The sequence below is a fragment of the Rhinolophus ferrumequinum genome, chromosome 13 (genome assembly GCF_004115265.2).
Source record: "Rhinolophus ferrumequinum isolate MPI-CBG mRhiFer1 chromosome 13, mRhiFer1_v1.p, whole genome shotgun sequence".
In the NCBI taxonomy this organism is placed as follows: domain Eukaryota; kingdom Metazoa; phylum Chordata; class Mammalia; order Chiroptera; family Rhinolophidae; genus Rhinolophus; species Rhinolophus ferrumequinum.
Window position 1 is genome coordinate 20,818,870 of NC_046296.1, and position 27,840 is coordinate 20,846,709.

Genomic DNA, 27,840 nt, shown 5'->3' on the forward strand with positions numbered 1-27,840 from the left:
TACAGCGAATAGTTTGGCCGCGTTTGTAAAAGACTGCAGCAGGCGAAGAGAGAGGAGGTGAGGGCGGTCATCAGCTTGGGGCCCTGGGGCCGCGGGGCGGGGGGGCGCAGGGCAGGTAAGGAGGACGTGTTGACAGAAGGCGGGGTTGGTGGTGGGACAAGGGTGTAGAGCCGGGAATCCCGACGGAGAGCGTATCCGTGGAGCAGGCTGTCTGCCAGGTGATGCTTCTGCTTGGGCCTACTTAGGACCGGAAGTGAGCCGTCGCGCGGGGAGGATGCCGGGAAGCAGGTCCCGTGTGATGTGTCTGGGGGCGGGCGGGGTCCCGGAAGCCAGGCCGGAGATGCGCGTTCCGCAGTCCCGGTCCCCACACGTATTTCCGCTTTGCCCCTGTGGACTCTGCGGGGTGCGACCGCGTAGAGCTAATGGACGCACCCTGGACCAGGATTCGAGCGTTCTGGCTTCTAGGCCTCCCCCTTCCTTACTTGTGGTTTGACAAGGAATCCTGCAGATTCCAAACTCACGTTAGGTTATCGGGAGCTGGCTGTGAGACATTCACCAAATCATTACTCTCACTAAGGCCATTTCTTCATCCCTAAAGATGCGTAAAATAAAATAGTACCTCTGTCTGATCACGGTGAGCAATGCATGAGTAAATACTTGTACTCAGTAAACGTTAGTACATTATGTTCTCTGCTGACTGCTTCACTTGTTCACATTAAACAGCATCGCCAAACGTTATAGCTCTTCAGCCAAGTAGTAGCTCCATGAAAACCCACTACGTCCAGGGAGCATTCATACATAGGTTAGCTCTTCCAGCACCTGTCCCTTTACACCGTTGTGCTCAGGACTCCCTTTTACAGGCAGGATTCAAATACAGGTTCTGTACAAGTTGTGTTACTTGTTTGCATATGCATTCAATATAGAATCTAGTGACTAGTACATGTTTAAAATTCAAATATTACAGAACAATAAAATGTAAGTCTCCCACTTTCTATTTCCCAAATCACTTCTTCTGAGACAATAGAGATTATTCTGTGTGTATGTGTGTGCATGTATCTCCCCGTCTTTTTTTAAATTAAGAGTATCCTACATGAAGTACTTCATCTTTTTTCACTCCACAGGGTATCTTGATACTTGTTCCTTATCAATACATATAGACCTGTCTGATTCTTTTTAGTAGTTTTGTATTGGCATATTGTATGGTTACACCATAATTTAGTCAGCTCTTAGACTGCTTCTATTCCTGTGCAAGTATGGGTAACCCTAGGTGGAGTATCCCTGTACATAATTTGTGTACATGTGAGAACATAACCCATGAAATCTTAAAAGTGGAATTGCTAAATCAAAATATGTTTTTTACATTTATTTACATGCCTTTAAAGAGGGATGTTGCACTTTACATGCCCACCTACAATGTACAGTGCCTATTTCTCCACATAAGTATTGTCGTGTTTTAATTTACCTCTTATTGTAAGGTTGAATTTTGGATGTTTAAAATAATTTTTTCTTTTTCATAAGCTGTCTTTGCATGCCCTTTGCATATTTTTTCTAGTGGGCTTTTTTATTATTATTACTGATTTATAAAAACTCTTAGGAAACCAGCTCTTTGTCATTTGCATTTTTTAAAATTTTTTAAAAAGATTTTTATTGGGGAAGGGGAACAGGACTTTATTGGGATTTCCAAGTCAAGTTGTCCTTTCAATCTTAGTTGTGTAGGGCACAACTCATTTCCAGGTCCAGTACCTGTTGTTAGTCGCAGAAGGCACAGCCCACCATCCATTGCGGGAGTCAAACCGTCAACCTTGTGGTTGAGAGCCCATGATCCAACCAACTGAGCCATCCGGGAGCTCAGCGGCAGCTCAGGTCAAGGTGCCGTGTTCAATCTTAGTTGCAAGGGGCCGCGCCCACCATCCCTTGTGGGAGTCGAGGAGTCGAACCGGCAACCTTGTGGTTGAGAGCCCACTGGCCCATGTGGGAATTGAACCCGCAGCCTTCCATGTTAGGAGCACGGAGCTCCAACCGCCTGAGCCACCGTGCCGGCCCTTTTCTAATTTTTTTGATTTATTTATTTTTTTTCTTGGGGAACAGTGTGTTTTTCCAGGGTCCATCAGCTCCAAGTCGTTGTCCTTCAGTCTGGTTGTGGAGGGCGCAGCTCAGCTCCAAGTCCAGGCTCTGTTTTTTCAATCTTTAGTTGCAGGGGGCGCAGCCCACCATCCCATGCAGGAATTGATGGCAACCTTGTTGTTGAGAGCTCGCGCTCTAACCAACTGAGCCATCCGGCCGTCCTTCCAGAGGCTCAGCGGCAGCTTGCGGTCTTCAGTCTAGTTGTGGAGGGCGCCTCACTGGCCCATGTGGGACTCCAACCAGCAACCCTGTTTTCAGAGCTCACACTCTTAACTGACTGAGCTATCTGGCCGTCCCTCTTCTATTTTTAATGACAGCTTTATTGAAATGTAATTCACATCACATAAAATTCTCCCCTTTAAAGTGTTATAATTCAGCGATTTTAGTATATTCAGAGTAGGATAACCTTTCATCACCCCAAAAAGTAACCTCATACCCATTAGCAGTCACTCCAACCCCCCCTTTACCTCCAGCCCCTGACAACCACTGATCTACTTTCTGCATTTGCCTATTCTGGATATTACATTTAAATGGAATCATACAATGTGTAGCTTTTTGTGTCTGGCTTCTCTTACTTAGCATAATATTTCAAGGTTCATTTATCCATGTTGTACCATGTATCAGAACTTTATTCTCTTTTATGGCCAAATAATATTCCATTGTATGGATATACCATATTTTGTTTATCCATTCATCAGTTCATAGACATTTGGATCAATTCTACTTTCTGACTATTATGAATAATACTATGAACATTCATGTACAAATTTTTGTATGTTTCAATTCCCTTGGGCATATGTTCTCTTGGAAATTGTATGGTAACTCTCTTTAACATTTTGAGGAACCACCAGTTTTCCAAAGTGCCTGTGCCATGTTAACAATACCATCAACAACAGATGAGCATCCTAATTTTTCTGTATTCATGTCAACACTTGTTATTATCTGTCTTTTTTAGTCATCTTAGTGCTTGTGAAGTGGCATCTCATTGTGGGTTTGATTTGCGTTTCCCTAATGACATGATATTGAACATCTTTTCATGTGCTTATCAGCTATTTGTATATCTTTGGAGAAATATCCATTCAGATCCTTTGCCCATTTTTATTTATTCATTTGTTTGTTTTTTGTTTTTTTTCCTTTGCCCATTTTTAAATTGGGTTATTTGTCTTTTTATTGTTGACTTGATTGTAAGAGTTCTTTATATATTCTGGATACAAGTCCCTTCTCATATACATGACTTGCAAATATTTTCTCCCATTCTGTGGATTGTCTTTTCACTTTCTTAATGGTGTGCTTTGAACACAAATGCTTTTTTAATTTTTATGAAGTCCAATTTTTCTATTTTTTTCTTTCTCACATGTGCTTTTGGTGTCATATCTAAGAGACCATTGCCTAATCTAAGGTCATGAGATTTACTCCTGTTTTCTTCTAAGAGTTTTATAATTTTATCTCTTAACATTTATGTCTATGATCCATTTGAGTTAATTTTTGTATACAGTGTGAGGTAAAGGTCCAACTTCATTCTTTTGCAGTGTATACCCAACTGTCCCAGCACCATTTGTTAATAGGACAATTCTTTCCCCATTAAATGATCTTGGCATCACTATGGAAAATCAAGTGATCATAAATATGAGGGGTTATTTCTGAACTCTCAGTTCTGTTCCATTGATCTGTATGTCTATCTTTATGCCAGTACCACATTATCTTTTTTCCTCAGCTTTATTGAGATATAATTGATGTATAACACTGTATAAGTTTACGGTGAAAATTGTGTTGATTTGATACACTTATATGTTGCTAAATGATTACTACCATAGCCTTAGCTAACACCTCCATCATGTCACATAATTGCCATTTCTTTTTGTGTGATGAGAATATTTAAGATCTACTCTCAGCAACTTTCAAGTATGTAATACAGTATTATTAACTATAATCACCATGCTGTACATTAGATGCCTAGAACTTACTCATCTTATAACTGGAAGTTTTTTACTAACATCTCCCCATTTCTCCCACCACCAACCACCCACCCTCAGCCGTTGGCAAGCACCATGCCATTCTCTGTTTCTGTGAGTTCAGCTTTTTTCGATTCTACACAGAAGTGATATCATACAGTATTTATCCTTCTCTGTCCACATTGTCCTAATTTGCTTTATAGTAAGTTTTGAAATCAGAAAGTGTGAGTCCTACTTTGTTCATCTTTCTCAAGATTGTTCTGGCTTTTCCAGGTCCTTTGCATTTCCATATGAATTTTAGGATCATCTTGTTAGTTTCTTTCTTTTTTTTTTTTTAAAGGCCCCTGGGATTTTGATAGGGATTACATTTTATCTGTAGATCAATTTGGAGAGTAGTGCCATCTTAACAATATTAAGTCTTCTGATCTGTGAACATGAGATATCTTTCATTTTTTAGGTCTTTAATTTCTTTCAATGATGTTTTGTAGTTTTCATGTATAAGTCTCGAAGTGCTTGTGTTGCTCAGTTTGTTTTCATCTTTGGACTTAGCTATGGTACTTATTTCCATGCAGAAAAAAAATATATTTTTTAAAGATTTTATTGGGGAAGGAGAACAGGACTTTATTGGGGAACACTGTGTACTTCCAGGACTTTTTCCAAGTCAAGTTGTTTTTTCAATCTTAGTGGTGGAGGGCGCAGCCCAGCTCCAGGTCCAGTTGCCGTTGTTAGTTGCAGGGGGCGCTGCCCACCATCCCTTGCGGGAGTCGAGGAATCAAAGCGGCAACCTTGTGGTTGAGAGCCCACTGGCCCATGTGGGAATCGAACCGGCAGCCTTCGGCATTAGGAGCACGGAGCTCCAACTGCCTGAGCCACTGGCCTGGCCCTTCCGTGCAGAAAATTTTCGTTTTTATATAATAAATATCATCAATTTTAATTTTAAAATGGATAAAATATTTGAATAGCTATTTCCCCAAAGAGATAAACACATGACTAAGTAAGCATGTGAAATATTGTTCAACATTATTATTCATTAGAGAAATGCGAGTTAAAACCATAATAAGATATCACTTCACACCCACTCTAATCAAATGGCTATAATCAAGAAGACAATAACGTGTTAACCAGGAAGTGGAGAGACAGAAACACTTTTATGCTGCTGGTGTGAATGTAAGATGGTACAGCCAGTTTGGCAGTTTTTTAAAGAATTAAACAGAAACTTGCCATATGACCCAGTGATTCCACTTCTAGGTATCTGCCCATGAGAAAGGAAGACAGTTGTCTACACAAAGACCTGCATGTTAATGTTAGCAGCAGTGTTCATACTAGCCCAAACTTGGAAACAATCCAAACATCTGTCAGCTGGTGAATGGATAAACAAAATGATACATCCATAGGATGGAATACTAGTCAGCAATATAAAGGAATGAAGTACAGATACATGCTACAATGTAGTTGAACCTTGAAAACATTATGTTGAGTGAAAGAAGCCAGACACAAAGGACCAGCTATAGTATGATTTCATCTAAATGAAATGTCCAGAAAAGGTAAATCTACAGAGATAAACAGCAGATTAGTGATTGCCTGAGGGTAGGATGGTGATTGACTGCAAACATCAAGAGAGCTCTTTTGGGGGGTGATGGAAGTATTCTAAAACTGAATTGTAGTGATGGGTGTCTAACTCTGTACATTTAATAAATATCATTGAATTGTACACTTAAAACGGGTGAGTTTTATGGTATGTAAAAATATACCTCAATAAAGAGATATTTTTATTGAACACTGGTACAGTCAGGAAAAAAATTAATCAGTATTTTATGAATTCTGGGTTTTGTGTCATTTAGGCCATCCTCATTCTGATATCCTGAAAAAATATGTTCTTAAATTCCCCAACCCTTTTTTTTTTTTAATTGGGGAATATTGGGGAAGTGTGTTTTTCCAGGGCCCATCCGCTCCAAGTCATTGTCCTTCAATCTAGTTGTGGAGGGCGCAGCTCAGCTCCAAGTCCAGGCTCTGTTTTTTCAATCTTAGTTGCAGGGGGCGCAGCCCACCATCCCATGCGGGAATTGAACTGGCAACCTTGTTGTTAAGAGCTTGTGCTCTAACCAACTGAGCCATCGGGCTGCTCCCCTCTCCGCTTTTTAATTCTACTCTCTTAACAGTTCCACCTTTTGTACTTATCTGCCTGGAATTTATTTGAGTATAGAAAATGAGACAGGATGAATAAGATATTTTTAATGACCATTTTTGCCCTTAACTTTCCTTTTACATTGTATAATTTAAAAATTAGTAAATTAGTGTATCAATTAAAATTATTTGGATCCCCTCCCCTTGTTCACGTTTAAAATCACTGATGTATTTTTCAAACATTTTTAGAAGTAGTACCTTTTTCTCCCAATAAAATCTTATCCTGTACCCAAATAAATTTTTAAGAAAACTAGAAATAATGGTCAGACTCTATTCTAAAATACAACCATGAATTACACAGCCCTAAATATCAATAGTGCCAAGATAGAGAAACCCTGCTATAGATCATATTTCACAAAGATTTATTTACTCAGTAGATACTCAGCAAATATTACAGTTGGAGGATTAGTTCATAGCACCAATGTAAAGGTGGGTATTCTTAGACTCTTCTTTTGTACTTTTCTGTTTTTTAATCACTGGACTATAGAAGGTGTGGAGGGAAAATATTTTATCAAGACCCTCCCTTGGAGTCAAGGGGAGAAAGTAATGCCAGCAACCTATTTCAAAATCACAAGCAGATTACTTTTTTAAAAAGCTTTAAAAATATTGAACTTTGTATGTTAATAATATGCATGCAACTGTCTGCAACTTTGATATGCATCAAAGTATAAAAGGGATTGATGGCTGGAGAAGGATACATAGATATGTATTAAAGCAAATACAGTAAAATGTTAATTGTAGAAGAGTGGGTGAGTATATGGAGGTTTACTGTATGATTCTATTTATGTTTGAAATTTTTCATAATACTGGTGGGAAATCAAAAGCAGAGGTTCACACTCTTTTTAGCAAACACTGGGTTAGTGGAAACCACATTGCTAAATTTGCTGGGTTACCTCAGGCAAATTACTTTTTAATTTTCATCTGAAAAACGATGGCTGTTAGGCTCAAATAAGATATTATTATAGGGGCAGCCGGTTAGCTCGATTGGTTAGAGCGCGGTGCTCTTAACAACAAGGTTGCCAGTTCGATCTCCACATGGGCCACTGTGAGTTGCGCCCTCCACAACTAGATTGAAACAACTACTTGACTTGGAGCTGATGGGTCCTGGAAAAACACACTTAAAAAGAAATAAAAGTTTAAAAAAACAACGGTACTCATAATTTAAAAAAAAAGATACTATTATAATATTGTGAGGTTCAAATGAAATAATAATGAGAAAGCACTTGGAAAAGCATAAAGCTCTCTAAAAATATTATTCATTACTATTAGGAAGGAGGAGTGTTTGACCAATTATATACCATGGCTCTAGGTGTTCTTGACAACTCCCTGTGTGAACAAAGCAACCCTTCTATGCTAGTTTCTGTGAAATATTTCTCAAATATTTGTGAAAGACTTACATTCCTATTCTGAGAGGAAAGAATCATTCTGTCATTGTATAACTTTAATATGTTTTCTTGTTTTACTTATAGACTGCCAACATCTCCACTTAGAGCGTTGGGAATCTTCTTTGTCTGTGAAACACTGGGCAGAAGCTTTGCCATTGGCTGGCCAAGAAGGAGGATGCAGAATGTCTGCATTATTATATCATGGAGTTCAAAATTCAGAAGACTTTGGGTTAAGCAGTAACAATCACTCTGTAAATGATTATGTCTTCGCCTGTCCTCTGTGATCATCACAAACTAATGAAATACCTTTTAGGTCTTACGAATTTAGGTTACACTGTTTCCCGGATGCTCTGGTAGCTGATACAGGTAGGACTGGGGTGGGTTCTGTGAGGAATGGTGGAAGGGAAAGAACTCACCTTTCCCATTCTCCAGTCCTTGCTCAAGTTGAACACTGTGTATGTAAAGATTAGGTTAACTGATTTAGGGTTGTGTAGAACAGGATTGAACCTAGAGAAATGCTTTAGTTGTTCCATTAGGATATTTTAAAATATATAGAGATATGAAAGGCAATGTTTCCTTCACTTTTATTTTGTTTGAGGATTTAAATTGATGGTCTGTTTGAAGGTACAGTTTGAAAATAGTGGATAGCTTCTTTACATTTCACTCTACTAAAAATCAAAAGTGATTTTAACTGTGTGTGTGTGTGTGTGTGTATGTGTGTGTGTGTGTGTATGTACTCATGCTGATGGGCTTATTGCCTTTTCCAGGGGCCTGTGAAAATGGAACCAAACTCTCTAAGGACTAAAGTCCCAGCCTTCTTATCTGATTTGGGAAAGGCCACATTGAGGGGAATCAGAAAATGTCCCCGATGCGGCACATACAATGGAACACGGGGATTGAGCTGTAAGAACAAGACATGTGGAACCATATTCCGTTATGGTGCACGGAAACAGCCTAGTGTTGAAGCTGTCAAAATCATAACAGGCTCCGATCTGCAGGTCTACTCAGTACGGCAAAGAGACCGGGGCCCCGATTACCGATGCTTTGTGGAGCTAGGTGTTTCAGAGACGACCATCCACACAGCAGATGGGACGATCTTCACTCAGCTGAGCTCTGGACGGTGTTATGTCCCCTCATGCCTGAAAGCTGCCACCCAGGGCGTTGTGGAAAACCAGTGCCAGCACATCAAGCTGGCAGTGAACTGCCAGGCCGAGGCCACCCCTCTGACTTTGAAGAGCTCGGTTCTGAATGCAATGCAGGCCTCCCCAGAAACCAAGCAAACCATCTGGCAGTTGGCCACAGAACCCACAGGTCCCCTTGTACAGAGAATTACTAAAAACATTTTGGTGGTGAAATGCAAGGCAAGCCAGAAGCATAGTTTGGGGTATTTGCATACGTCCTTTGTGCAGAAAATCAGTGCCAAAAGCTTGCCTGAGCGCCGTTTCTTCTGCTCCTGCCAGACTCTGAAATCGCACAAGTCGAATGCCTCCAAGGATGAGGCAGCCCAGAGATGCATTCATTTCTTTGCTTGTATCTGTGCTTTTGCCAGTGACGAGACATTGGCTCAGGAATTCTCAGACTTCCTAAATTTTGATTCCAGCGGTAGGTGGTATGGTTGACACACTCTGTTTTTCTAAAATGGCAATGAAAGAATTCCACTGATGGCATTTGGAGATTATACTAGCAACCTTCAGAAGCAGTTGCTAGATAATTCAAATGAAAGGCATTCCTTCTTTTAATCCCAGTCAGCACTTACATAAAGGTTGGTTGGTTGGTTGGTTGGTTGGTTGGTTGGTTGGTTGGTTGGTTGGTTGATTGGTTGGTTGATTGGTTGGTTGGTTGAAATTAATGATCAAGAGACTCAGACATTTTCATTGAGACAGTGAATCTGGCATAGCTAGCTTTGCTTTGATTTTTTATTTTACTCTTCCACAGATGCCCTATGTTAATAAAAACAAAGAACAAAAAAATTCTCTTTTATTTTGGCTTGTTTGCTTGTTTCTTATCTCTGAAGATGGGGAAAACACACACCTTGCTCAAAAGAAGACCTTTAAAAGTTTCTACATCAAGTCTTTTGTTGTTGTTAACATGTTTTTATCTTGTAGACGCTTTTTATTTTCATCTCGTAGTAACTTTAGTTGGCAGCAGCTCCCAACTTTTTAGTTTTACATTTCTCTGTAGCACCTCCTATCAAGTTAATGTTCTGTGAATAAAAACATGTTTTGGGCTGTTCTTTAAAGAAACTTTTTTTAACAGGTCCACAGTCTCTCTTTTTAAATTAAATTTATTGGGGTGACACTTGTTAATAACATATAAGTTTCAAGTGTACAATTCTATAATACATCGTGTATATTGCATTGTGTGCTCACTACCCGTAGTCTGGTCTCCCTCTGTCACCATATATTTGATTCCCCTTTACCCTCTTCATCTTCCCACCACCCCCCTTCCTTTCTGGTAACCTTCAAACTGTTGTCTGTGTCTGAGTTTATTTTATTTGTTCGTTTGTTGCTTTCTATTTTATATTCCACATACTGTGTTTCCCCGAAACTAAGACCTAGCCGGACCATCAGCTCTAAAGCGTCTGGTGGAGCAAAAATTAATATAAGACCCGGTCTTATTTTACTATAATTAAGACCGGGTCTTATATTAATTTTTGCTCCACCAGACGCTTTAGAGCTGATGGTCCGGCTAGGTCTTAGTTTCGGGGAAACACAGTATGTGTGAAATCATATGGCTCTTGTCCTTTTACGTCTGACTTATTTCGCTTAGCATGATGCTCTCAAAATCCATCCATGTTCTCGCAAGTGGCAGTATTTCAATTTTTCTTATGACTGAGTAGTATTCCATTGAATATATGTACCACATTTTCTTTATGCAATCATTCATTAAAGGACTCTTACGTTGTTTATATGTCTTTGCTACCATGAGTAATGCTGTAATGAACATAGGGGTACATATATCTTTATGAATAAATGTTTTCAAATTTTTCCGGTAGATACCCAGAAAAGGGATTGCTGGGTCATATAGTAGCTCTAGTCTTAATTTTTTGAGGCACCTACATATTGTTTTCCATACTGGCTTTGCCAGTTTACATTCCCACCAGCAGTGTATGAAGATTCCTTTTTCTTCACATCCTCTCCAACACTTGTTATTTCTTATTGATAATAGACCTAACAGGTGTGAGGTATCTCATTGTGGTTTTGATTTGCATTTCAAAGGAACTTATTTTAATGTAGGTAATTACTCTGTTGTTTGAGCATTTGGATTTTTATAAATTAATTTTTCTCTACATAGAGGCCCATGCATAGATAGTATTAATAATTCAGAAATCTGTTATATTTTAGGTCTTAAAGAGATTATTGTGCCTCAGTTGGGTTGCCATTCAGAATCAACAGTATCAACTTGTGAGTCTACTGCCTCTAAGGCAAAGAAGAGGAAAAAGGATGAAATATCTGGTGAGAAGATGTTTGGTTCACGTTATTTTTAGAGATTCTTTTACTGTGTTTTATGTGTTTCACTGAATCTCATCAGTTATAAGAAATAGTTGTTATGGTGTTTTCTTTTCCCTGACAAAGTTTTACACTCTACTGATGATTCTTTGTCCAGTCAAGCTAAGAGTTGGTTTTACTGGCCAAATACAAGATCCAACCAAATTCCACTCTTATTACTGAATATATTTGTTCATCCCTTAAACATTCAGACTAGTCTTATTGTGTTTCCCCGAAATTAAGACCTTGCCGGACAATCAGCTCTAATGCGTCTTTTGGAGCAAAAATTAATATAAGACCCAGTCTTATTTTACTATAATATAAGATCTGCTCTTTAACATAACATAACATAACATATAATTAATATATAATGTAATACTGGGTCTTATATTTTTTTTGCTCCAAAATATGCATTAGAGCTGATTGTCCGGCTAGGTCTTATTTTCGGGGAAACAGGGTACACCTTAACCTGCTATTGGACAGTGTTATGAGGTTTTCATCCATAGAGTGTTTTAAAGAACTTGGGACAATGGTTAATTATATTTTCTACACTAATTTAGGAATATAGATTGTTACTTGCATTTTCGGCATATGGTACCACATATATGTGTGTAAATTATATATATATATATATATATATATATATATATATATACACACATACACACACACACACACAAACACACATACATACACACAAATTTTATTCAAATAATAGCAGTGTCAGTTAAGGACTCATCTAAATCAATATGAAAATGCTGAAGTACCCTAGTAGATAAGTGTCAAAAGACCTAGACTCTCAACAAAAAGAAAATAATACCTGGTCCACAGATGTGGGCCAAACTCACTAGTGAACAGAGAAATGTAAACGTTTTAGAAATACAAAATTAAAATAAGATGCTTTTTGCTACCAAATTAGCAAAGATTTTTTTAAATGATGAGACCACAGGCAAAGGTGAAATGTGTGCTCTCCAACATGGCTGGTGTAGTATAAATTGCCATAATCATTTGTAAAAATAGTTTGCAGTATCTGTTAAGAGCCTTCAAAATGTTCCTACCCATAGGGAGTGTTGCTGGGGGTGAATCAGGTGGTCATACACAGGAGCTTTGGAGTTAGGAAATTGAAACAAAGAAACAAAGTGACGTGGTCATTTTTGTGTTTTGAAGAGGTGATTCTGGCAGCAATGCAAAATAGGGTGTTTTTAAATGTTTATGTATTAGTCTTTTCCAGGAAAACTTGAAATTCAAAAAACAAAGTTCCTACCCTTTGACACAATAGTCCACTTCTAAATAATCTTTTTTAAGGAAATAATCCTTGGTACAGGAAAAGCATTTTGTCCAGAGGTGCTCATTTTATGGTCACTTATAATATTGAAAAATTAGAAACGACTTGGAGAAATGTTTAGAACACTCAGGTAGCCAGATGAACTACAGAATGCTCAAACTTGACTTTCAGATAAACAATGAATATTTATTTAGTATAAGTATCTTCCATGCAATATTTGGAACATACTTATGCTAAAAAAGTATTCATTTGTTTGAAATTTTTAAAAAACTTTGGCTAAATCTGGCAGTCCTTGTAAATCACAGCTACTTAAAAATCACAAAACCAGCAAAAACAATCTATTCATAGAAAAAATGGAAGATAGTTCACCAGAAAATTAATAGTGATTGTTTGAGAGGTGGGAGCAGTGGGTGAATTTTTTCCTTTTAATTCTGGTTCTCCCGCAATATCCTATAGAGAGCTTCAGAAACTTAAAATGTTATGTATGAAGGCTAATGCTAATTCCTTCTAGAAACTGGAGCAAAGACTTTTTATATGTTTTAGACTCTTCAGAAATTAATACAAATCGTTTTATATTCTATAGACATGTTATTAAAAACTAATGATTTGTGGTTTAGGTGCACAGACGAATAGTTCACTGTTGCCTCAAGATGCAGTGAGCAGTAATCTAAGGAAAAGTGGCCTGAAAAAGCCTGTGGTTGCTTCTTCATTAAAAAGGCAGGGTAAGTTTCCCTGCCCCCGAATAGGTTAAAGAGGTGAAAAATCATCCGAAAGAAGCTAAAAGCGATAAATCCAAAGAAACGTTGCATATTGTTCCCCAGGGAGTGCTAAGATAAACACTAGTAGGCTCTCAGGTTGACATCTGTCCTGTCCCACTGGTGTTAAATCATGCTCAAAACCAAACTGTGTCTTTTAAATAACAAATGCAACAAAAATTACATGTTTTGGCAGCAGGTATTTTGTACGGTTTTTTCCTCTTATTACCCACCTGCGGTTAGTAAGGAGATTTAAAGTTGAAGAAGGAACATGTTTTATAATTATTCAGTGATAAATATTTGTTGAGAAAGACAAATATGGGGTATGATCCAAAACTATGGTAAATGTTTAAATTTTAAAATTACAGTAAAAGACACATTGCCATTAATCTCCCTTAGAATACTCCCCCTCACTTCAAACATACTTATCCCATCGTTCTTGCCACTTTCTGAGGCAGTTCTGGAAGTCCTCTTCCTGAGTGTCTTTAGTTGCTCTGTCATGGCTGCCTCGATGTCCTGAATCATTTTGACTTTGGGGAAGAACCAGAAGTCACACGGTGGCAGATCCGGTGAATAGGTGGATGAGGACACACCATAATGTTTTTATTTGACAGAAATTGCCATATGCCATAAGCAATTTGTGACACAGAGCATTGACCTCTCAACCGTAGCTCACACCCAACTGACTATACTGAACAAGTTGAAATTTGTCACACACTGTTACTAAGGTTTGACGTGCTGCTTGCTGTATTGAAGATCCCGGCCTTTCCATTGAATAGAAAGGCAGCAGCATTCACCATAGTTTGTGATCACAACAGAAAGGCTCTGTGTCATACATCGCTTCTGGTATGGCATTTTCTATCAAATAAAAAAATTATGGTGTGTCCCCATCCACCTTATTCACCAGATATGGCACCGTGCAACTTCTGGCTCTTCCCCGAAGTCAAAATGATTCAGGACATCGAGGCAGCCACGACAGAGCAACTAAAGACCCTCACGAAAGAGGACTTCCAGAACTGCTTCAGAAAGTGGCAAAAACAATGGGATAAGTGTGTTTGAAGTGAGAGGGAGTTATTTTGAGGGGGATTAATGGCAATGTGTTTACTGTAATACATTTTTTTTCATTTAAACATTCACCGTGTTATTTGATCATACTTCATATAGTCTGTTCTCCAAAGTCTGTGAAGTTTGAAAACATACCTAAAAGCAATAGCATGACTATCAGGCTGAATTTATGAAACAGAATGACTTAATTTGAACATAACATATATCACTTTTCTACTGAGAAAAGTTAAGCTTGGACATTTGGGGATCAACCTTTTTTTAACACTCCTTACACATTGTAGTAGCCATTATACATTAGTGTTGAAAGGCTGCAAACTTTCTGTAGTTACTAATCTCGAGCTTTTTAGTATCTCAGAGCTTTTAATTTCTTTTTTCCTAAATAGATTCTTAAAAAAAAACACAACCTACAATCTCCCATTTCAGTTAATTTCTTTGAATTTTAGCTTCTTGCTCTTTTTTTATCTGTACAAACTCCTTAGCTTTTTCAAACTTCAACTAACTATTTATTCTGTAAGAACAGGTAAAAGTTATTAAAGAGTTGTTCTTTTTGTCAGCCTGTGGTCAGCTGTTAGATGAGGCACAAGTAACCTTATCCTTCCAAGACTGGCTGGCCAGTGTCACAGAACGCATCCATCAAACCATGCACTATCAGTTTGATGGTAAGTATTGGTCACCCAACAGGGCTGTTGCTGATAATAGGAGAAATTAAAGTAATTGTGCTGTAGTTCAGTTTTGATAGAACAAGTAACTAGGCTTGACTCCACAGAGTGTCTTGGGCCACAAAAAAAATAGAAATCTAAGTGAAAGAAAGGAATAATTACATAATTTAAATGCAGGATCAGCAAAATGAATTTAGAGATGGAAGAGGAAAAACGCAGCAAATAATAAATAAAGGTAGATAGCTTTGGTCTTGGGGGGGTGTGTGTGTGTGTCTGTGTGTCTGTGTGGAGGGAGATACCAAAGCCTTAGAAAATCATTCTATCAAACTTAAAATCGAAGCAAGGAGGGAGAATGTTTAGAGAACATGTAAACATCTGAGACTGAAATAGTTATAATATTACATAGACATGCTAAGGAAGATTGGAGAACACAGGCTGGCTGTTGGTGTGATTGTGATAGCCTCATGGAACCTCAGCAATTTCAGAAGTGGACCGTTCAGCCAGTCCTTGCCCATCGCCTGAAAAGCATCCTTGATGGATGGTTTTCCAGGCTTTGTCCAGTGATGAGGAGCTCACTGCTTTTTGAGGTAGATCATAACATCGTTGGACAGTGATGGCCGTGAGGAAGGTCTTCCTTATGCTAAGTGGACATGTTTGCTTCGAGTTCTTCCTGTTGGTTCTAGTTCTGCACTCTAGCCACATGGAATAGGGCGGTTCCTGTTTCCAAGTAACAGTCCCTGCCACTGCACACACATCCATTGCCCTGCCGGGGGGACAGGTCTCCCCTTTTTCAAGTGATACATCTTAGGTCTTCAAACACTCCTCATGGCATATTTATAGACCTCATATCATTTTGATATTCTTTGCTGAATATGGTGCAATTTATGAATATCACTTAAAAAATACAGTACCCCACACTGAATAGTAGCTTGATGACGACATTCAGTAAAAAGAAGTTTTGAAGGATTAGAACAGTTACAACTTCATGGTGAGAAAAGGGACAGGAATGGAGGCCTTAAAATGGATGCTTAGTTTTATTTGTATTAATTCAGAATAAATAAAACTTCAAAACTTACGTTTTAGAAAAATAAAATAAGCTAAGGAAGATTAAAGAGAGAATCTATGTTTTTCTTTTCTTTAAAAATTTTGTATTTATTGTTTGAAATAATATAATGAATACCTACTAACCCACCTCCCAAAACAGAAAATAGAACCTTGACAATAAGGTTTGCTTCGCCCTGTGGCCCTTGTCCATCCTGTTCCTACACCCCCCGTCCCCATCACCATTACCGGCACCTTTGTCCTGTCACCGTCAGCTCTCTGCTGGACTGTGAGTCTCTTTGATGAGGGCTTTTCAAGATGAATTTGTAACCTAAGCTCTGGCATCCCATCAGCTGAGTTCTGGTGAGTTAGTGCTTCTTTCAGAGCTATAATGGTCTCTGTATATATCCCATAATCTAGTTTCAAGATGAAAGATTTTTAGAATTCCTTTGCATAGTGACTTCTGTAAACCACCCCAATATTAATATTTTAGCGCCTCAAAAACAGTGACAGTTTTGTTATTGACATTCTACATTCAATAAAGTAAGGTAAAGTCAATTGAAAGAAGGTAATGTCTCTCTGTGGAATTCTAGAAAACCTTCCATTTTAATTTTTCTTGGCTTCCACTTTGTTTCAAAAAAGTATCTGAACTGTCTTTAAAAGTCTTTAAGAGACATTCTTTAAGTTGTATGTTTATCCATGTGATTCTGGATGTTTTCCCTCTGCTGGGGCTAGGTAGCCCCTTCTGCAGAGTTTTTAAGGAAAACTCAGAACTCTTTCCACCCCTCCCTTGAACACTTTCTATTAACTTTTTGTTCACCTAGTGTCTTATAAGTTACTTTAAGAGGTTTGTTAAGTATTTTCAAACATTTTGCCTGCCTTGAGATCACATTCAGAAAGAAAGACTGATGTTTATTGGATAAATAGTGTCCAAATTTTGCAGGTCTCTGGCATTCAGGGTCCTGACCATCTGAGAGAAGAGCGTGCAGTTACTTCACTTAGACCCAAATGCAGACAGCAAGTGCCTGGGGGTAGTAAGAGGGAATGAATCAAGTTTGCCATCTCAACTCAGCCTCATTGTTCTCATGTCATTTCATATAACCTTTCAAGGGAAAAGTCTGTGTTTTGTTGTTGTTTACAAAATTGAGGATTTGAAAAGTTATCCTTGGTGAATGACAAGGATCTGCTATACTTTTTATGATCTCAAGGGATCAAGAGTAGGGCTTAAAAAAAAGAGCAGGGCTGATGACAGTGCTTGACTCTTAAAGGTCAATCAAAGCGTCCCTTTTGCCTCTGTATGAAAGCCATCTCAGTGGTAATTTTAGTCTCCACTGTCCCTCAGTTCCATTTCTTCCACCTGTCCCGACACATCAGAAAGTCCACTGAGTTTCTTTAAAAGAGTTTCTTCTTATTTCCTAAAGGCAAACCAGAGCCTCTGGTGTTCCACATTCCTCAGTCCTTTTTTGATGCCCTGCAACAGAGAATATCTATAGGAAGTACAAAAAAACGGCTTCCCAACTCCACCACAGGTACGGGATTTTTCTCATCAGGAATAGCAACAGATGTCTTGATCTTAGAGAATTAGGCTTGGAAATTTTGTGTGGAATTTTCAGGAGTAGGACTTCTAGTCACATGCTGAGAGCATGAAGCCTGAGCCAATCAGCTTTGGAATAGTGATCACACTCTTCAAAGGCCCCATACTTACGCCAGGGTAAGTTAATGGAACAATTCAGAAAGTGCAGACTTGTAAGAACAACAATGAAGTGCAATGAAGATGTCCACCAAGAAGTTTGATATTGTCTAGCTATGCACCAATTTCAACAAAAGCATTGCAGGCTCCAGTTGTTACTTAGGCTGGCTTCTTGGAAGCCTATTACAGTATGTATCAAAAACTAAAACTTATTTTTCATAATTCCCAATTTTTGATGAAGATTTTATTTTTAGAGTAATTCTTAGGCTTGCAACACTCTATCGTTACATTATTTTGATACTTATTTCTTGGATGTTATATAACATATTTCTACTAGAGATCTCAAAATACTTATTAGGTAGTATAAGGAAATAAGGGAGAAAAAGGAGGAAAAAAGGATTGCTCAGTACCAAATAGCACAAGAGTAACTACAGCTAGAAATCAATGCTGTTTCTTCAGTAAGTTGTTATTTGACGATACAATAGCACAATGGGACTGTTTGAGGTTTAATTCTATTTTTGAATAGTGCAAGCTGTGAATCACTATGTTTAGGGCTATGAAAATCTTTGTCTTCACAGTTTATTTATCTGGCTTCTGAGGCAGTGTTGATTCTTTATTCCCGTTTAAACTTCAGGCCTACTGCATTAATTTTAACCCATCTCTTAACTAGTTTTGCAGGCTTTCAGTGGAACCACTTTATAATCCTGCAGGTAGGGCAATGGATTGGCAACCATGTTAGCAGACTTAAACCACATGTAATTATTTTAAGGACTATGATTTCACCTCTGATATATCTAAAGTTGTAAGAGGTTGTGAGAAGCTGTTTTATAATGGAGTCCTGTGTGTGTAGCTTTACCAAACAAAGAAACAAATTTGTAAGGTACGAAAAATAAGTAGCATGTCAAAGAAGTATCAGAGACTATATAGCGTAAATTCTTATCATTTGATTTGTCACATTTCTGCCAAACCCTATTAGATTTTTGACTCTAGAATTTCTTTTTTAAATGTGCTGAGATTCTATAAGGAAAGAATAAGCACTGCACTGAACTCTCTAGAAACTGGGTAACAAATAGTGAAAGAATGTTATTTTTTGATAGGCTAATTTTGTCTTCTTTTTTACATTGAAGCTTTTGTTCGAAAAGATGCCTTGCCACTGGGAACTTTTTCCAAGTATACCTGGCATATCACTAATATCCTGCAAGTTAAACAAATCTTAGATACCCCTGAGGTAAGAGTTCATTTCTATAATAGTGGGAAGAGAGGAAAACAAGTGTGGGAAGTATGTTTGCACCAGTTCCTTGAATTATAGATACCAAAGAGAATTCCTTTTTTTCCATACTGAGATTATTCAGAAATATTCATGGCTTTATACTGCTGACTCTGATTATAGTGGGTATTCCCTATAGCTTGAAAAAGTATCTTAAATTAGAGTATCCTTTTTCTTTGTCTTTGGGATCAGAAAGCAGGAATGATTTTTCTTGTAAATTAAATAATGATCCCCTATTACCTATGGTGAGCCCTAGATTAACTGGCAGGCAGCTAGTAAGTATGAGGTGTGATCAAAAACTATGGTGAACGTTTAAATTTTTAAAAATTTATCTCAGTAAAAGACACATTGCCATTAATCCCCCTCTAAATACTTCGCCTCACTTCGAACACACTTGTCCCATCGTTCTTTCCACTTTCTGGAGCAGTTCTGGAAGTCCTCTTTTATGAGTGTCTTTACTTTATCCTCCATCATGACAGCTCTGTGTCACACTTCGCTTCTGGTACGGCAATTTCTGTCAAACAAAAACATTACGGTGTGTCCTCATCCACTTTATTCACCGGATCTGGCACCATGCAACTTCTGGCTCTTCCCCAAAGTCAGAATGACCATGAAAGGAAAACATGTTGAATCGATTCAGGACATCAAAGCAGCCACAACATCGCAACCAAAGACACTCATGAAAGAGGACTTCCAGAACTGCTTCAGAAAGTGGCAAGAATGATGGGATAAGTGTATTCAAAGTGAGTGGGAGTATTCTGAGGGGGATTAATGGCAACGTGTCTTTTACTGTACTAAATTGTTTTTATTTAAACATTCACCATATTTTGTGATCACACTTCATATTTAAATAATTTGAGATGATATACTGTTTGTGAAGTCAGTGGGTCCAGTACAATTAAACGCTCCTCCCCAAACTGCAATTTAGTTCTCATTAGAGTAATGACCCTTAGTTAATTTGTGTTCTTTTTCATAGGAGAAATATTAGATATTTTTAAACATTCTTTAAGTAGATCCTGAAAATTTGAGGATTTTCCCTTCTTACAATAATGGAACATGGTAGAAAATTTAGCATGTATAATTTGATGTATTAAGATTAACTTAACTTCAAGGCATTGGTAGTATGTCCAGCAAAAGAATAAATTCTATAATAGCTATAGAACTTACATGTGAGCCTTAGAAAAAGCCTATATTAGCACTAAAGACTTTGAGGAACTTCTTTAAATGCAGAATATCACACCGGCAGCTTCTAGCTTGGAACAAGTGGTATTTAGAAAGGCAATGAGCAACCCAGAGCAAAGTCACGTGAGGGAAGAGAGCTAATAACCATGGAGCTTCTGTCTCTTGGGCATTATTTACCTGTATTACCTCATTCACGCATTGGTATTACTGAATTTGCAGAGGAGAGACAGGCTATGAGAAGCTCACCTTGATGTTTAGTGGCAAAGACAAAACTCAGTTCAAGTTCTCTCTGGCACAGTCCCAAGGATGGTGTGAAGCACACAGGATGTGAGGTCAGCTGTAGGTGTTTTTAGTAGAAGAATGCTTCTAGCAGAGCAGTAGGGGAAGGAATAAAACCAATTTTAGAGCAGGTCTATGCCAGTAGCAGTCGTATAGCCATGAAGATGTTAGGGGTTCAGTTCAGTATGGTTTGGCCGGGGTTCAAATTAAAGTTACAGAGAAAAAAAGGAAATCTATGAATGATGTAAGGGAGAAAAAGCAAATTTGTTAACAGAATTTACTTGGAAATAAAAGGGGAAGTTTTAATTAATTTGAATGTGTTTAATAAGGAAGAATGCATGTGTGAAAGATCTATTCTCATACAAGTGTTTGTCTACTTTTAAAGTTTTTCCTTTCTCACCTTTCTTGGTATTGTCTCCATGTCTAGATGCCCTTGGAAATTACCCGTAGTTTTATCCAGAACCGGGATGGGACTTACGAGCTGTTTAAATGCCCTAAAGTGGAAGTAGAGAGCATAGCAGAAACCTACGGTCGTATAGAAAAGCAACCAGTGCTGCGACCCTTGGAACTAAAAACTTTTCTCAAAGTTGGTAAGTGATTGGTGGTTTCAGTAGTGCATCTTCCTGTGAGGGTCACCCATGTGCAATACATTGTCCTAGACTTTGGATCTTGACCTTAAACAAAGAAGGCACGTTTGTTATCTTATAAAGGTAATTATGAAACAAAGTTTCATAAAGTTTGTTTCATTTGAGCCAGTGCTTTAAAAATAACCTTCTAGAAGTAATGCATGTTTATTATAGAGAAATCATAGAGTTCATAAAGATGAAAAATTAAAACCACCTGTAATCCCGCCCACCACAGACAACATCACCATTAAGATTTCGGTGTATACCCTTTCAGGCTCTTCTGTGCATGAAGTTTCTAAAACATGGGATCCTCCCTCAGCTTTCTTTCGCTTAAAAATATATCATGAACAGCTTTCCATGTCTAGCTTCAACTTTATTTTTAAATGTTTTTATTCTTATAAAATATACGTAATATAAAATTGACCATTTTAACCATTTTCAAGTTCTCTGGCATTAAGTGCATCCACACTGTTGTGCAGCCATCACCACCATCCATATCTAGAACTTTTTCATCTTTCTCAACTGAAACTTGACAATACCCATTAAACATTCCACTTCCTCCTAGGTAGCCCCTGTCAACTACCATTCTACTCAATGTCTCTTTTAATTTGCTACTCTGGGTACCTCATGTAAGTAGAATCATACAATATTTGTCCTTTTAGTTATTTCACGTAGCATAATGTCTTCAATATCCATGTTGTAGCATGTGTGAAAATCTCTTTCTTTTTAAGGCTGAATAATATTCCATTATATGTATACACCACATTTTGTTTATCCATTCATCTGTCGATGGACACTTGGGTTGCTTCTACCTTTTGGCTATTGTGAATACAACATTTTTAACAGCTGCATAAAATTCATTCATTAAAGTACCTCACTCTAGTCAATCCTCTAGGTTGTTTCAAACTTTTTGCTTTCATAAACAGTGCTTCCTTTTAGAATTAACTTCCTTTTAGATAAAACTATTATGTCCTTAATTATTTCCTAACTTATTTAGGATATTCTTTGGGATAAATTCCTAAACGTAAAATTGGAGGGACAAAGGTTGTATATATTTTTAGGGCTTTGATTGTTTTTGTCACACTGCTCTCCAGAAAGATTGTAATATTTATGTAATTTACTCTGCTAGCCACGTATGAGAAAAGTTTTTTGGTTTTAATCTTTGTTAATTTGATAGGCAAAAAACATTATGTCACTCTTTTAATTTGCATTATCTTCAATATTATGAGAGTGAACTTTTCGTATGTCTTTTATATTTGATGAATTGCTTTTTCTTTGTTATTTTTTAATAAAATAATATTTTGTTTTTACAATATTATATTAAATAAAAATATATTATTTTTATATTATACAAATACTGAAGTATTTGTACAATAATTTAATCATAATAATGACAGCTGTAACTATTAGCACTCAGTGAGCACCTACTCTGTGCCAGGTATTAAGTGATTTACAATGTATTAATTCATCAACAGTAGATTCTGTGAACCCTATTTACAGATGAATAAACTGAGGTGAAGATGGGTGCAGTCTACTTGCTCAGTTACACAGCTAGTAAGTGGTGGGGCTGGACTTCAACCTCAGGCAGTTGTGAACTCCAGAGCCTACACTCCTAGCCATCTAACATGCACCTCTCTTTTCACTGACTAGACCATAAGCTCTCTTCCAGGGCAGTGAACTATGTCCCTCTTGTTCATCACTGTACCCCGAGATAGCACAGTGCCTGGTCCATCATAGGCACTCAATAAAGACTTGTTGAATGAAGAATGAATAAATGCCAGCCGTAATTTTAAGTACCTTAGCGTTGTGATCTATCTAGCAGGCCTCTTTCATTTCTCTAGTTGTGTACTTCCTCTTTTTGGAGAAATTTAGAATGTATAATTATTTTGTGGAATTCTTGTGACTATATTTCTACGTATATTTTTTCCTGCTCTTGTTGACTAGGATATTTATCATGTTTCTAACTTCTTATTGCCCATGTATGGAAAGCTCTTGATGTAGTATACTTACTATCAAGTTGGCCCCCTTAGTGAACTTCTACTAGTGATAATAGGTGTTTCCCTGTGTTTTCTGGGAAATCAGTTATATCACCTGAAAAATAATCATTATTTTGTTTCCTATCAAACGTTTATATATTGTTTTTTATTCTTGTTAAATTAGCTAGTATTTCAAGAGCAACAATAAATAATAGTAAAGCTAGCAGCCATGATTATCATTTTAGACTATACCCAAACTCCTCCAATGTAGCATTTTCTACGTTTGTCTGGAAGAAGAAGAGATGGTGGTAAGTATTCTGTGAACAAAGCATTCCATGGTCAAATAAGTGTAGCATTTGAGAAATGCTACATATCATATTTCTTTGATTCTAAGACCCTCGATTTTAAGATGCTCAGTCAATTTAGTTTTTTGGTGGGAAAAGAAACTGCCATATGAAAACTGCCCTGGTTTTAAGATACACTCAGATCTCAGAAAATGTTAAGAATTGGAGTAGGGAGACAGTAGGGAGTAGTGTCTTAGAATATAACTTATCTCTCTTAGAAATTCATTCTATAAATTTGCATATTAAAAAGATCCTGAAATAAAAATACCTGTTGAACTTTATTTATTCTAAGTTTTCCCAAACTTACTTGACCAGTGAAAACTTTTCAGGGGAATACCATTATCATCTCATAGAATATTTTTATGGGAAAAGCTGCTCTATGTTTCACTATGAAATAGTAGGCTATTGGTGATTGTTTTCAGATAATTTTTTTTTATGATTGTAACAACATATATTCTTAGTTTATTAAAAGTTTATTAAGCATTTACTTAGGAACTAAAATTAAATTTTATGAAATGCCTTTTTATCATCCTTTGAGGTTTGTCTTTTGACCCGCGTGCAACGAATTATATTAAAAATAATCTTATAAAACAAATTGTGTTCAAAATAATCGTATAAAAAATAGTCTTTTATTTCTGGAATAAATCCTACTTGATCTTTTTTCTTTTTATATATATAGGTTGTATTTGCCAATGTTTTATTTAAGGTTTTTGATTATTTATAATGATAGCTGTCTACTTTGGTTTTTTTTGAGGCTGTCTTTTTTGGGTTTTGGTATTAGTTATATAGAAAATGACTTTGGAAAGCTTTGGATCAAATTAAGTAGCTTAGGAAAATGTCCATTCCATGAAAGTTTGAAAGAATGTATTCTCTGGACCTAACCCTTTCTTGCAGGTAATTCTCTAAAATCTGTTCAGTGTCTTCTGATTTTCATTTGAACTCATGGTTTGTATCTTTTCATTTGTCAGTTTTGATAATTTATATTTTTCCCGGAATTCATCTATTTACATCCAAAATTTAAATTATGTTGTGGAAATTAATAAATTTCATTTTAAATGGATTTGGGAGGCTAGAGAGAGAACTCTCAGGCACGTGTCACTTAGTGTACACTACTGACCCCAACAGAAAGAGATGTACTTTGCATCTCTGACAGGAAGTAGTACTACTTTATGATCTCAGCAGGAGGAAGAAAAGATTCCTCCTTGCCCAGAAACACTTACTTGTATTTTTTTTACTAATTGAAAATACTGCCTTTAACTTATGCTAAATTTTTATTCTGTTTGGATCTTTCTGTTTTGTTCTTTTAATCTGTCTAGACATATGCCAGTACCACACTTTTGATTATTAAGGATTTGTAATATGTTTTAGAACCACGTAGATTTTAATCCTGTTTCTTCATGGTTTCCTTGAAACTTGCTTGACCTTCTCTTGCAAATCACCCTTTTAATCTGATACAACTGTCCTTTCCTCTCAGTCTGGGCTCTCCTTATTATTCTTTTGGCCCAATTGTCATAAAGTCTGGGTCTTATTTTATTTGGGGATGCCAGACAGTTCCCTCAAATTTTCTTTTGGATAGATACAGCAGTAATCATTTTTCCATTCCCTTGGTCTTCTCATTGTTTTTCCCTGCCTTTTTGCTCACATATAGTTTTGTTGTTGTTTTTTTAACTTCTTTTTCTTTACCTTTTTTATTCCTGAACAGAGTAAGATCTGTCCAGACTCAAATATTTTTTCCCCATTCTTCCATCTCTCCCCCCACCCCACTCCGGTTCAAGCTGCTGTTTCTCAGTCTAGTTGTGTAGGACACAGCTCCCTGGCCCCTACTGGTATTCTGTGCCTTGCACTCCACCCAGCAGAGGCAGTCAGTCGCCGGTCGGCCGCTCACAGCAGCTCATGGCAGCTCTTGCCGGCTGCCGGCCACTCACACTGGCCGCCGGCCACTCACGCTGGCCACCGGCCGCTCATGGCAGCACACGGTAGCCCACAGCAGCACACAGCAGCCCACTGCAGCTCACGGCAGCACACAGCAGCCTACGGCAGCCCATGGCAGCTCACGATGGCTGCGAGCCACTCACACTGGCCACCAGCCGCGTGGCACTCCAACCAGCTGAGCCACCTGGCCAGCCCCAGACTCAAATTTTTGAATTGTACTAATCAGTGTTACTGTTTTTTTTTTTTTTGGTCTTCAGGCAACACTTCACCAGATCAAAAGGAGCCAACACCTTTCATCATTGAGTGGATCCCAGATATCCTTCCCCAGTCCAAGATTGGTGAGCTGCGGATCAAGTTTGAGTACGGTCACCACCGGAATGGGCATGTGGCAGAGTACCAAGACCAGCGGCCCCCCTTGGACCAGTCCTTGGAACTGGCCCCTTTAACCACCATCACTTTCCCTTAAGGCAAAACAAAAGCCTTTTGTTGCTAAATTTGCACATCCTCACCCCTTGACAACTTTAAATACTGGTTAGGTACTTAGATGGCCCTGTTCCTTACTGAACTGCTTTTAGCTAAGATGCAATTTCTCAACGCATTCAAGTGGATTCTGTTGAAGAAAAACTCTTCTTGTAAATGGCCTTTTTGGTGCTGCTGTGTAGTCTTCATTATAAATGGGGTGGTATTTCTGGTTAGAGTTTTTAAAGGAACAAAAAGAAAACCAGCTCATTTTCCTTCTTAAAGGACTCACCTTTAGAATTTCTTTCAACCTTTTTCTAATTCTCTAGTTAGTAGTACCCTGCCTTACAGTAACAATGTTGGAAAATTAACAACACCCAGGTTAGGGAAAAATGTTAAAAGACTATCCTGGCAGAGTTCCAGTCATGCCATTTTATTCTGTTATCAAATAAAGCACAGTGTCACTAATTTTTCCAAATTATATCTCATGTTGGCCTGATTATAAAATTATAAATGTTTTTTTTGGGGGGGCGGGATTTAGGTGATAATGAAATAGGAAAAAGAGGTCCAGGTGTCAAGGGAATATTGACAAGTCAACCTAATGCTTGTAATTGATTATTCATTGGATATTTATTTCCTTCCTTATTCTCCAAAAAGTTTAACATCTGGTAAAATTCAATTCCTACTTCTGAGTTCATTTACCAGAGAATGGAGATACTGAAAGACACAGAAGTGGAAGCTTGTTTTCAAGGAGGAAAGAAGGGAATGAACATTTCCTATATGTCTACTATGTACCATGTACTTTTATTTACATTTCTACTTACCATTTTTCTCACTTAGTCCTTATTATTCGTTGAGTGTAGGCATTACCCTTTCTTTTATAAAGTTAAAGAAAGAGCATCTCAGGTTAAGTATCTTGCTGGAAACAGCATTACAAATAATGTTTCGTTTTACAAAGTACATGTTCTTTCCACTTTATCATGTTGCTTTGATATAAATTCCTTATAATTCATTGACCTTGGGAAGACAAGAAAAATCCATATGAAGTAGTCTCTTGGTTTTCTTTTGATTGCAAGTAACAAAAACCCAACTGTCACCAACTTAGGCAAAAATGGGAATGAACGGTTCATAGACACTAAAATAGGGCTGGACAACCAACTAGGGTAGAGGTGGGGTATCGTTAGGCCTCAGAACCCCTGGAGCCAGGCTCCATCTGACCCATCTCTGCCTCTTTTGGGGCTTTTGTTAGGATTCTGGCTCCTGACATGCCTGTAAGTATGGCTTCCACACTAGATCAGGATCAACTGCTCTGCTCTCCCTGATCCAAAGGGCAAACACTCCCAAGAAAGGGAGTTGGCCTAACTCGTGTGTTTGTGTGGGGAGGGAGCATTTTCCATAAAGGGTGAGCTGTACCCCTAAAAAAGGGGGATAGGTAGGCAGATTAAATGTTGTCCAGCCTGGATGATTGAGGACCAGCTTATGTGGAGCGCTCCCAAGTGCTTCAAACAGCAGGGGAAATCCTTGAGGAGAATCCAGGGAGGTCCACAGAGAACTTAGAACTAGCACTGGGCTTTAAAGAGAGGAAAGGTTTGGATATGTGGAAGAGGAGAAATTACAACTAGGTGAGGCGAGAGCCTGCATGAAAAGCAGTAACACTCAAAGAAACACGGTGGTGGATTGCCCATTCTGAGAAATCTTTCAACCTGATAACTTCGAGGACATCGGTCACAGCTTTTTGACCAAGACAAATCTATGTGTAACAGGCAAATGCCTGGATCTAGCAGTACTTGATTGACCCAGGAAAACCGTGGGAGCCCTAAAACATGTGGCTGAGGCAAATGACCCACCCAAAGAGGCCCCCACTCAAGTGCTGAGGTCTTAAACCAGGACTACCTCAGCCCATCAAAATCTGGAACGGGGTTCAGAATCACATTGACTGTTTTTTCCTAACTTGACACCTTCTCTACCAGGAGTACCAGTAGGATCTCTGCACCCACCCCCGGTGTCCAGACACCTCTGGGACACCATCAGGGTTGACCTCATTTCAGACTCACCCCACACTACCAGAGAGGTGCTAGATACTTCCAACAGAACAGCACTCTTCAAACCCTGCACCCACCTGCCTCCCACCCATACACACTCCCTTT

General features: G+C 38.1%; 1 protein-coding gene across 3 annotated transcripts; it reads left to right on the forward strand.

Annotated features, from left to right (window-relative positions):
- On the forward strand, positions 1 to 26,173 carry C13H2orf42 (chromosome 13 C2orf42 homolog). Of its 3 annotated transcripts, XM_033125483.1 has the most exons (11): positions 29 to 57; positions 5,325 to 5,620; positions 7,730 to 8,011; positions 8,413 to 9,247; positions 10,990 to 11,100; positions 13,036 to 13,140; positions 14,793 to 14,897; positions 17,360 to 17,467; positions 18,756 to 18,856; positions 20,784 to 20,946; positions 25,492 to 26,168. In XM_033125483.1, exons 4-11 carry the CDS (start codon positions 8,425 to 8,427, stop codon positions 25,698 to 25,700), a joined length of 1,725 nt encoding a protein of 574 aa, XP_032981374.1. In that variant the 5' UTR covers positions 29 to 57; positions 5,325 to 5,620; positions 7,730 to 8,011; positions 8,413 to 8,424; the 3' UTR covers positions 25,701 to 26,168. The 3 variants fall into 3 exon arrangements, with proteins under 3 accessions (XP_032981373.1, XP_032981375.1, XP_032981374.1); XM_033125482.1 differs by lacking the exon at positions 5,325 to 5,620 and having other exon boundaries at positions 1 to 57; XM_033125484.1 differs by lacking the exons at positions 5,325 to 5,620; positions 17,360 to 17,467 and having other exon boundaries at positions 1 to 57; positions 25,492 to 26,173.
- Positions 26,174 to 27,840: the final 1,667 nt, after the last annotated feature.

What these genes read in the sequence shown, in the direction of transcription:
- C13H2orf42 (XM_033125482.1), top strand. Translation starts at nt 8,425, where the DNA reads ATGGAACCAAACTCTCTAAGGACTAAAGTCCCAGCCTTCTTATCTGAT. An exon ending in CCTAAATTTTGATTCCAGCG is followed by an intron (nt 9,248 to 10,989) that starts GTAGGTGGTATG and finishes GTTATATTTTAG; the next exon opens with GTCTTAAAGAGATTATTGTG. An exon ending in GCTTCCCAACTCCACCACAG is followed by an intron (nt 17,468 to 18,755) that starts GTACGGGATTTT and finishes TTTACATTGAAG; the next exon opens with CTTTTGTTCGAAAAGATGCC.